Source organism: Lissotriton helveticus, chromosome 8 (genome assembly GCF_964261635.1).
Source record: "Lissotriton helveticus chromosome 8, aLisHel1.1, whole genome shotgun sequence".
Classification (NCBI taxonomy): Eukaryota; Metazoa; Chordata; class Amphibia; order Caudata; family Salamandridae; genus Lissotriton; species Lissotriton helveticus.
The window spans coordinates 314,000,781-314,013,110 of NC_136069.1; the positions used below are offsets into that span (position 1 = coordinate 314,000,781).

A 12,330-nucleotide genomic window follows, 5' to 3' on the forward strand; every position below is an offset into this window, starting at 1 on the left:
CTACACATTTCTGATGATCTGAGCAGTGAGGCTCCAATAGTGTTGTACATTTGTATAGCCACTACATATGTTAATGTATTCCTATGTAGTTTGCAAAATGGTGATTTTTATTTCTTTTGCAAAGACAGTATTACTGTGACCCAGGATTGTCGAATTCATTTTTATTAAAAAAAATTATTATATTTGAAGACTGGTCCTTATCATCAGTTGAGGTATTATGAGGGGATGCACACCAAAGGGCGGGGCTCTGGAAAGAGATTCCCTTCAGATTCTCACATTAGGGACTCTAGTTTTTTTTTTAAAACATGTAAAATTTTGGACCAGTGTCATTCTCACTGCGTAGTGAATGAAGATTTCTCAACTGTGAGAAGCTCAGAATTTTGTCCCTGACCATCGAATATGGATGAAGGCTGTTGCCATGACATTTCTTTGTTTTTAGGAGTTTAACTCCCATCAGCCTCTCTTCTTCACCTCCTCTTGTTTTCATGATTAACAGTTGTTTAGTTTACACGTTTGTCTTATCCAGAAATTTCTCCTCCCTTTTCACTAAATACCTCTCCATGCAGATAAATGTCTGGGGATTCACTGCACACAAATGCGATGTCTTTTCTTTGGCATATAACACACCACAGTGTAGGATAAAATAAAGAACCACTCAATCTTCATGGTTATAAATGTATTAGTACACTTCGGATGAGGAATCAAAAAATAGAAGCTTGCAAGCAAGAAACGGTTCAATATAAACAAAGGTACTTTCCTGGCCCCCTTTAGGGCATATGTAAACATTAAAGGATCATCCATTCAACAAACTGTTGCAACATCACTGTTACTATGACACTCTATAGCTACAGTTCTTTAGGGCTAGAGATGAAAATCTGTTCATTGAGGCGCTCTGCTCCATGCGATGAAGTCTGTCTCCTCCAGAAAGGACACGCCTCGGAGATGTCTTCATAGTTCCAGTTTAGGACGTCAGGAAACCACACTTAACCCATGCAGTAAACAGAAGACCACCATGCATGCATATTACATCAATTACACCAGCATTTCCAGATAAAAGCAAACGCTTCATGCAGTTTGTTCAGCCCACTGCCATACAAAATATTTCCATAATAATTTGTAAACATAATGTTTCTAGTAAAACTGCAATTGCGTTTGTTTCCCAGAAAATCATTGTTAAACTCATACAAAAAAAAAGAACACATTTCCACGATTACATAGGAAAAGACAATGTGATTACTGTAAAACAATACTGTAATTTTGTTTATCAAGCATAAAAACCAGAGGCAACCAGTTACACAAATACATAAAATAAACCCAGAACGAGCTTTTTGGCACTGCTTTAAGGCACGGGACGGGCAATGCCCCTTGGCAGAAAGGATCTTTAAAAAGGACTCTTCCCCGCTTGCTTCCAGGCCTCTTTTGCTCCTTTGATAGTTTCTCTTTTCACGCATTTCCAGTAGCCTGGCATTCCTTGCTGTTGCGGGACCTGCAGGAGACACCACACAGGTTACTTCACGGGACACACAGATAGCTCGAGTTGCTTACATGTTTATAACACTTAAGTGCATTCTAACAAACAATACACCACATTTTGTAGCAAGTGGTCAAATCAGTGACCTATTAGGCCACAGTGGCAAAGTAGGAGGCCCACATTTACGCATCTGCAAAAAGAGATGGGAGGGCGCACTCTAGCTCATGGCCACTCACAAACAATTTCCAGGGGGGCAAAACGTGTACCTGTCGCGTGATTGAAGGCCGCATCGATGGCAGGTGGGGGGGGAGGGTGCAAGGTGGGAATAGGAGAAGCTAAATATATACATATTAAGGCTGAATTGCACATTATGGATCAAGAAAACCTGGGATCAATCTCGGCTTCCCCACTTGACCAAATTGTGTGATCCTAGACAATTGCTTTATTTCAACTTACCTTCCTTTTCTTCACTATCACATATAAGAGGACCTCGAAATACATTACTGTAGGACGTAAACTGTATGAAACCTTGTTTGCGTTTTATTTGCTAAACTATAGAGTGAATGAATGAATGAATAACACATTTCTACAGCACACGGCTACTCGCAAAAAGTCATCCATGCATAATAGGAGCCCTGGCCACTCAGATAGTAAACCGAACAACTGACTTCCCTCTTAGTTCACTATTTGCAGTGCTGCCGGAGGGAAGCATGAATGTTTCTAGATTCATCTTTGCAAACTATCACTTTAAAGAAAAAAACTTATCAATGCACTGATATAGTCTAACGTACTAAGACGAAATGCTTCTGCATGTTAGTGAAATACACTTTTTGAATTTTGAAGAGACTATCAGATTTTCACAGTTGCAACATGTCTAAATATGAAGGGGTTCCTAAATTTAAATGATGCAGGACACCTTAATTACTTCCTTAACTTTAGTTGAGCTGTAAATACATGTGTGTGAGCCCCTTTATTTAACATATTTCTCAACGTTGGTACTGAGTCGAGAAACAGCAGCCCAGAGCTGAGGTTGGATAGGGGGCCGCATGTAAAAGTGAGCAAGGAGCCGCATGCAAAAGCCAGGGGGCCGCATGTAAAAGCCAGGAGGGCCGCATGCGCCCCACGGGCCGTATTTTGATTATCACTGGTCTAGCTGCTGCAAGGGAACATGCGATCCTGACGGCGGGCAGTCAATTTTTCAAGGCTGCACTGTAGGCCCTGCACTCTACCTCTCATCTACCCAATGAGCATCAAAGCACTAGATTATATTTTTAGACCTGGCTTACGGTGCACAAGCCACTTGGACACAAAGGTTTTTAATGTTTTTACATATAAATGCTCTAAAGTGGGCCATTTGGATGAAGGGAAGGACCAAGCTGATTGCAACGGATCCCTTCACTGAACCCATGCGACTCAATGCATAGCACATCCGAGGGCGACCATGCTACTAAGATATGCTTGAAGGCTAGCCAAGAAATTAAAATCCAGGAACTACACTTGCATACTGATCACTCTCTTTCCTCCAATTGGTTCCTAGTGTGAATCGGACAGAAACTGCTATCATACATTTGAAAAGTGCATTTTTCAATTCTGAGGGACGCTGAAAAAACACCTCGCAATACAACAGGCAACTCCCTTCAGTGGCTTCCTTCTCGAGGGGTGTGGGTGACGGGGACTTGGCAACACCGCTCACTACACACCTAACTCCTGCTGTCCTCAGAACCCTGGAAGAAAAATTTTTCTTAAAATACATTGCCCCATAGCAGCTACTTCCCTGACTAGCAAGGTGTAGAGAGGACTTTGCGTTGACAGGTGGAGAATTGGAATTTGCCTAGGAGCAATTGCATTTTTGACAGAGAAGCGAAAACTACACTCCCCCACCCATGGGCGTCTGCAGAAATTTTTCCAGGGGGGGGCGCAAAATGTCATCATCACCATCCTCCGACATGATGTGTGCCAGGTGGGGCACAAGAAACACTGGGGCGCAGGAGGAGCCATGGGGGGCAGGAAGCAGGCCGCCTATGATCTCATACACCATAGGGTTGTTGTGCCACAGCCATCTCTTTCTTTTGTGGCACCCCAAAATCTATACCTGCCCTGGTCCCTAAATTTCCCCCCTTGCACCCCAAAACCCGTACTCACCCTGAACCCTAAAATTACCCCCCCCCCCGGTACCCCAAAACCCATACCCACCCTGAACCCTACAATTATCCCCCTGGAACCCCAATCCCTAACCCACCGTGAACCTTAAAATGACTCCCTGGCACCTTAAAACCCACACCCACCTGAACCCTCAAGTTACCCCCTGGCACCACAAAAGCTGAACACTACATTCTGATTGTGTATCGTGCCGCCTCCCTGCTCAGGGACGATCTGCTGGTCCGGATCGGCTCGCCCTGGTCCGGTTCTGCTCGCCCTTTTCTGGAGCTGTTCTGCCTGCCCTGTCCCTGCAGGGGGCAGGGCCGGCTTTAGCGCTGTGGCACCCAGTGCAACAATGTTAGTTGGCGCCCCCAATAATCACCTCCACCACGGATTCTCTCACTAGCACCCTTTAACAGTGACCAAGTCTCCATAACCACTCCCTCTCAGATGCATTGAATTTGTTATATAGCGCTATTCATACCATTAAAGTATGTCGGAGCACTTTGCATCGCACACACATTACACAGACAATCAATCCTACTTGTGTAAATCAGTGTATAGGAAAAGTTACATAAGCCAAAGGACAAAGGGGCATATTATCAAGGCCTAGCGATATTTTTATCGCCGCGTTTGCGTCCGTTTTCGGACGAAATGCGAAGATAAAAATATCGCTTTATTTACAAGAGCATGCTAGCGTGTTCAATGGGATTAGCGCTGGTTTCAACATCGCATCGCCTTGCATCGCTAATGAGATGCAAGGGAGGAGTGTCCCGTGAAACAACATGGAATATTATCACTAACCCTGATTCTCTCTATTTTCAAGTTCATCGCTAACATACATAGCGAGATTATAATCAGTGCTAACCAGGTTTTTTGCCAGTTTGTAACGCCTGCTATTTTCCTTACTAAGCCATATCTATAATGGGATATGGATTGTTATGCTGAGGCCACGTCTCCCATTATAGATTAGGTTTTCCCAAACGCGGTTTTCTATCGCTGGAATTCCGGCGATTTTGACTCTTTCCGCCGCTTTTGCCTGGATTTCTATCGCCTGGGCAATGCGCCTTGCTGATAGTGCGCTCACCAGGCGATAGAATAAGGTTACATGCGGCGTTAATTTTTTGCACGCTACACACGGCCAGAGATAATTATAGCTGGCCGTTGATGATATGGCCCTAAAAGTGTAGGAGTCACATGTCATCCATACTGGTAGGCAGTATAGTTTAGGAGTGCTTGGTGTGGAGAAGCACAAACTCAGAGTCGAAAAAGAAACAGCATATTTGGGAGTTTTCTATAATAATAAGAATCAATTTCTACCCAAATGAACCCATTTTGCAACATTAATCAATGTTCTATACTTAGCAGAGTGTATGCACTTCTATGATGAAAGTTAATACTTCACTATTCTATATTAGGACTTTAAGTTATAAATTGCAAGTAAGAAAAGGATAGCTCTTTTAAAAGCAGTAACCTCCTGATCTATTTACATTAAATGCACTCTTTAATCTACTTGGTACACGTTCTTTGCAGCAGGCATATTAACCCTCTGTACTACCTTCACATAAGTCAAAAACCTCAACTACACAAAACTCTGATCTCTGGCCAGGAAGAACATTAATCACATGAGTTATCTTGACATTTTTGTGAGGCCCCGTAATTGCAAGAGGAAAGGAACGCGCAGCAGGTGCTTTTAAAATCATAATTAAGATGCAAACACGGCGCCCCCAGGAAGCCAGCACCTGGTGCGTTGGCACCGGTCACACCTCCCTAGAGCCAGCCCTGGCAGGGGGGCAACGAGGGGCGCTCCAGGGGGGGGGGCAAGCCCCCCTCCTTTCCCCCCTGCGGACGCCCATGGCCCCACCACATGACATGCCATGAGCACACTTGCAACTGTTGGACGAAAACTGTATTCCGAAACCTCAGTGGCGAGAAAAGATGCTTGTAGGAGGAACTGATAAAAACAGATGACAGTTTTAAACCTCAAATCATAAGGAGCACATCTATGACAGTGAGCTTCAAAAACTCCGCAGTGCCCGACATCCTTCCCTGCTGCCCTCACCTCGGATGCCTGCTTGCTGGTCTCCCAGCTCCAGCACCGGTATTGCCACTGGGGAAGTACCGTTCCTATCAGCCCTGGCCCGTTTTTGCACCTCTGTGCTGATTTAAGCCTCCTGCGGGTCACTCCCTAGTGTCCACCGTCCCTTCCTGCTGCCCTCACCTTTGACACCTGCTTGCTGGTCCCCCAGCTCCACTCGGTAGCCAGCTTCAGCACCACCATCACTGCCAGCGAACTACAGTTCCCATCAGCTCCTGGGAAGCGTGCCTAACCCATTTTCCTCCTGCGGCTCCCGCCTTAAGGAACACGCCTAGGCCAAGGGCGGGCCAGTCCACGCCCTTTAGAGCCTGGAGGAGGCTGAGCTGGGCCACCCCTCTTTCGCCCACTGTTTCAGGTACTGTAATATGCTGCCTTGTGCTGCCTGACACTGTAACCCAGCGATTTCCCCCTTCTCAGCTTGATCTGTGCCAGACTCCCATTAGCTGACCGCCCAGCTGCACTGCCCTTAGAAGCTGGGTCCAGCTACACCTGCCCTTGCAGTTGGATTCTTTCCCTTTTGCCCTCTCCCAGCCAGCCCTACTAGTTGAATCCCCCGATTTGTCCCTTGTCTTGCGTCTCTGCTGGGGCCTCCCTTCTGCTCCGCAAGCCTGCTGCTTCCCTGCGACTTGCATCGCTCTCTGTCGTGCATGGAGTCTTCCCCTGTGAAGACCACCACCACCCCTCATACAGCAACCCCGCCTGGCCTCCAGCATGGAGACCACAGCACACCCATGCGGAGGACTAGAAAGTATGGCAACCCTCGGACTCAACAACTGGTCATCAACCCCACCCACATTGCAGGACACAATAAAGACCCTACGTTCGCAGCCAGCAACAGAATAAAATACAACCACACTCAATAGCTCTCTTGGACTGATGACCACTGCGTCCACTTCGTCTACTCGGAACCTCTTTATAACCCCACCTCCACCGTCACAGCACAGCTGGTTCAAGGTATCAGAACAACGCTGGACCAACGCCCTCAATTCTCACTGACCCACAACCACCAAGGACAAAGAGCAAGCAGTGGATAACTTCACAAACTGACTCACAGCAAGCACTGACAAAGTCACCCTGAGGAAACCTACCTATCCCAAGAAATGAACAGGACACCCCTACTGGTTCACGGAAGAACTCAAAAATCCAGAAACGCAACAGCAGACAGACAGAAAGGAGATGATGCACCAGTAAGATCTTCGAGGACTGAATAACCTTCAAAGCTACCCTCAACCGCTACCACCACCTCTTGAAAAACACTAGGACCACCGCCCTAGCTATCCCCATCAATGACAGCTCCAATATCTCCAAAGAACTCTTCAACATAGTCACAGAATTCACCATCCCTTCAGCAACAGAAAACATCACAACCTCGCAAGATCTCTGCGATGCCCTGGCAGATTTTTTCCACAACAAAATTATCAACATTTACCAAGACTTTGCGTCTCAAACCCCTGCCGCAGATAGCTTAAACTTCCCCCTGCCAACCGACACCCACCCACACCAGCTCACCTTGTGGAGCTGCCTTACCAAAAAGAAAACGGCTTCCATCATGAGATCCGTCCACTCTGGAGCCTTTGCAGCCCCCTACCCCACCATGCATTCAACCTTGGCAATCAACTCATCAGCAAAGAACTCACCAATGTCCTCGATCACCACAGCCCACTTCCCACATAATTGAAAACATGCAGATGTGAAGCCATTGCTGAAGAAGCCATCCGCGGACCCTGGAGAACTTAAGTACTACTGTCCCATCTCTCAGCTCCCCTTCCCAGCCAAGGTCATCGAGAAGGCAATCAACATCCAGCTCACCAGACAACTAGAGAACCATGACCTCCTGGACCCCTTCCAATCAAGCTGCAGAGCAAACCACAGCACCATGACAACTCTAGTCGCAGCCACAGATGACATCTGAATGCTGCTGGACCAGGGAGAAGTAGTGGCCCTCATCCTCCTTGACTTCTCAGCAGCATTCAACACTGTAACCCAGCACACACTGGCTCCATCAGATCGGAATCCAAGGAGCAGCCTCAAGGGGATTGCATCATACCTCACAGGAAGAACGCAGTAAATAATCCTCCCTCCCTACTCCTCGCTCCCTAAGAACATCACCTGCGGGGTACCTCAAGCCTCATCCCTCAGCCCAACCCTCTTCAATACATACATAGGCCCACTGGCCAACATTGTCAAAAGCCACGGACTCAACATCATCTCCTACGATGACGATACCCAACTCATCCTCTATCGGACTATTTAATCCAAAAACCATCAAAGACAAGTTCCAAAGATGCATGAAAGATGTGGCCAACTGGATGAACATCAACTGTCTCAAACTCAACACTGACAAGACAGAAGTATTCATCTTCAGGAAAGGCAAGGACACATACTGGAACATCGAATGGTGGCCCCCAGAGCTGAGACCAACCCCCGATACGCACCGAAAATGCCTGCAACCTCGGCATCATCCTCGAGAGACAGACATCCATGAAGAAGCAAGTCAGTGCTGTCTCCACTTCATGCTTCCTCGCCCTCCATATGCTGAAGGAAGGTGTTCAGATGGCTCCCAACCAACACCAGGTAAACAGTCATGCAGGTTCTTGTCACCAGCAGACTCGACTACGGCAATTCCCTCTACATAGGAATAACAGCCAAACTCACGAAGAAGCTCCAGACAATACAGAAAACAGTGGCCATGTGTGTCTTGACCTTCCCAGCCAGACACACATAACCCCTCACCTCAGGAAACTCCACTGGCTACCAGTTATGAAGAAATGCCAGTACAAGCTACTCACCCACCCATACGAATGGCCTGCATAGCTCAACCAACGTGTGAACTTTCACCAGCCCACCAGGAAACTCAGATCCAGATACCTCGCCATAGATGCGACCCATAACATCCTCTGAACAAACATCAAGGCCGCTCCTTCTCCCATCTGGCAGCCAAGAATTGGAACAACCTCCCCCTGCACCTCTGAGCCTCACCATCGCGCCAGAAATTCAGGAAGGACCTCAAGACATGGATGTTCAACAGTTAGAACAGGCAATTTGTCAGACAGTGCCTCAAGACCCTCACAGGTGATGCAGCCGGGCTCTGCAAACCCTGATTGACTGAATGAATATATCAAGTAAAATGCAAAAGAGGTGAGCTTTAGAAAGAATAGTGCAGACACAGAACATGGACATAGAAGCAGATGACCTATTTAACTTTGCAAATAAAACTATTGGCGCTTAGTCACTGCTCACTTAGATCTCTGACTACCTGTAATATCTGGTAGAACTCCAAGCAGTGGATCCAACTGACATCTTGTAAACAGCTTTGAATCTAGGAAGTGAATGAAAGGGCTTATAGGGAATTGGAAGTATGACCAGGAAATGGGAGACAGATTAGCACAAAAATGACTTGCTCGAGCTTTTCAAACACTAAAAAGGGTAGTAGTGCATTAATATTTATTACTGAAACAAACTAAAGTTCAGTTCTGAAAAAAATGCTTTCTGTCCAACAAAATGTGTTCAGTTTTAAAAAAACAGTAGTGGATACAAGTGCCCAAATTTTCATAACCTTTAGCAAAAGGTGGGTAGTTCAGTATGGGTGCTCCAACTGTCCTCAGTTGTGGATACAAGGCCATTTTTTCAATGGTATACAGGCTTCTTGACCATTCTCTTCAGGATACCTGCAAATAGTCCAGGTCCAATATGTCCTGTAGGTTTTCTCGAAGGCAGCACAGCTCACTGTCCCTGGTACACTCCCCTGCGTCCTGGACCCGGGAAGAGTTTGGCATAGCACTGGCTTTCTAGAATTTCCTGAATCTGTCCGGGGCTCCCTTTATCCTTGTGGTGCTCAAGGTATCAGCTCTCCTGGCCCTTAGAAAAAGTTAACCACACCATAGTCCTCTTCTGAAAGGTTTAAGAATTTCTCTGTGAAGGTGTCTCCTTTCCTTTTGGGTTCATGTCAGCATTCTGATTTTAGATGGGTGGTGGGAACCGATCCCTAAAACATTTTCACATAGTCCCCATCCAGCTTTTCAACTGTGTGAAAATGACAGGTGGCCCTCCATGTGTTTATGCTGCACAGCTCTTTCCCTCACAACTACCTGATCAGTAAAGGGATAGAGAATCCTAGCAATGTGAGCTCCTGTAGTCATACTTTCTTGTTCGACTGATGTTGGGCTAACAAAAAGGGCTTGTGCACCAAATGTGCCATGGTCCTCCCAGAAAAGCATTGTGCTTCACACCTTTGTGGGCAGAGGGTCAGAGGCTTAAGAGAAATCTTTCTGCAGAAACTACAGGAGGCTCATGTCTAGGCAGACTGGTTTGATCACCACAGGTATGAGGGAACAATGAATGCATTTTCTAGAAATCAATTCTGTGACCTTGATAATAAACAACTAACTTCCCAAATAAATTACGTTTTCACAAGTGCACCAAGAAAGACACCTGTGTCTTGTTCCTAACCCACAATATAATGTTTAACCATAGTGCATGCTTTGGCAAACTGCCGTACACTTAAGCAATACATAGCAATTAAGATCACTGTTACCACAGAAGTATTTGAGTTAGCACATTTTTCATGTTTCAGTTCTGAACATTATGCAACTAGGATTTAAAGGTTTTAGCACATAATACAGTTGACTAATGTTAGGCAACAAACATATAAAACACTTTAGTCTGACATATTAATATGACAGCCTCGCTCATAGTGCCACGGGGCTATTTGGCAGCCCCTCTACTCCACTATGTACTTATAATTCCACATGTGACTGGGGGTAAATCTACACGGCATTCCATACTGGTCACTTGACATTTATAGCATTTACACAAGTTGTGTTCAGTTTTACAGTGGACTTACGTAAAAGTAATACAAGTCAGGTGATGTTTGCTAATCAAGCTCAACAATCTCGCTGTCTAGTGGTCCAAAAATTCACACAGTCAGGTTCCATAAAATAAAAAAATAAAAAAATCAGGGTAGCCATGCCAAAGTATGTATTCCTGTATGGCTTACGGGCTCCCTCCTGTATGCTCCCTTGCTGCGGAGGGAGTCTGTATCCAAGGTCAGGAGTGAGTGTTGTGGCTCCCAGACAACAGCAGACTCCATAGTTTCCCAGCTCTGCAGTGCTGTGACCACTGATGCAGCGGGAGATCTGGTGTGCCTCACTCCTATCAGCCCTGCCGACCTAGAAAAGCATTTTCTTTTTAGTTCTGTTTCCCCTGATCATTATGGAGCAAAGAGTTTTGGGATCCCACAGCAAGGGTAGTTGGAGAACTCCAGAGCAATAGGCATTGGCAAAGCCAATAGGTAACGACTTCGAGACCTATTGGGTTTGCCAATGTTTTTTTAGCTATGCTGCACAGCATCCACAAAGCTGTGCAGCATGGCTAACGTTATACAAAAAAAAAATTGCATGCTGTTACAAAATTATACGGGTGCTTTTTTTTCTTTTTATTTACTGATCTGAGTTTGAGTGGTAACTAAAATGAAAATAAAACATGCTAAATCTTTTTTTTTAGCGACCGGTAGCAACACGTGGGGGGGGGGGGGGGGTAAAAGCCACAGCAACACAGAGGTGGGTAGGGGCAAATGGTGAAGTACATGGGGGAGTGCTGAGGTGAATGGCAAAGCAACATGAGAGAGAATGGGAGAGGAACGGGGGGTAGGGCTGGAGGGGACACGAAGAAGGTGTGGGTGGGGCAAGTAATGGGGAGAGACACATGGGCAAGCACAAGAAGGAGGAGGGCGAGAAGACGCAGTCGGGCTACAGACAGCAACATAGAGTGTAGGGGGAAAGACGTACAAGAGAGAGACGGCTTGAAAACACATGCACCCTAATGAAATGTTTGACAAAAAAGAAAAAAGTAGTGCTTGAAAAGATAGCAGTGGAAGTAGCAATGCCAGCCAATCAAAGAGATTGTAAAGAGGTAATGCACCATATGAGGGAGAACACAACATTTTCAAGCTGGAACATGAATAAGAAGCAGGCAACTGAGAATAATAAGGAAATCCAGCCAATGAAAGCAATAGGTGGGCTCCAAGCCCCCGTATGTTCTTAGTAGGCCACAATATGCCTTGGAACAAACAGTGCAAAAGCTGTCTAGTAGGCTCACCCTAAAAAAGTGAGATTCTTTGCCCCACCTCTCTGATAACACACACACACACACCGATACTAAAGGGAATACCACCCTGATACTACAGTCTCACCGATAACACCCCTCATTGACACCAACACCCTTCTTGAAATTACACCATAACTAATCATATAGACACTCCTCTTTGACACAATGACACTCCCTCTGTGATAACCACCTTATATCAAACACTCCCTTCCTTCAAATATAGTCTCCTTCCCAAAATGCTAGATATCCCTCGCTAACCACTATGAACATTCCTTTCCATTACCACAAACACTCCCAAGCACACTGTGCTGTATGAACACGATATTAAACAAAACAACTGCCAATAATGTTATCTAATGTTGATCTCTATTCAAAACACCATATTGGAAATCAATACAACATGGGTCAAAAACTTCTAATTTTTTCTGAATCAATTTCTTATTTTATTTGTATGTATCAAAGCATAAATGTAGTCAATTTCACAACATTTTTACATTTTTAGCATCATGATTGCAAC

At 45.6% G+C, this 12,330-nt stretch overlaps 1 protein-coding gene across 1 annotated transcript in view; it reads right to left on the minus strand.

The window, feature by feature from the left end:
- Positions 1-661: 661 nt before the first annotated feature.
- The window catches only part of MICU2 (mitochondrial calcium uptake 2), a 1,429,299-nt gene continuing 1,417,630 nt past the window's right edge, over positions 662-12,330 (minus strand). Inside the window, exon 12 of the mRNA XM_078657090.1 lies at positions 662-1,486. Coding sequence (XP_078513216.1) covers positions 1,382-1,486 — 105 coding nt within the window. The 3' untranslated portion in view covers positions 662-1,381. The remainder of the gene's footprint in view (positions 1,487-12,330) is intronic.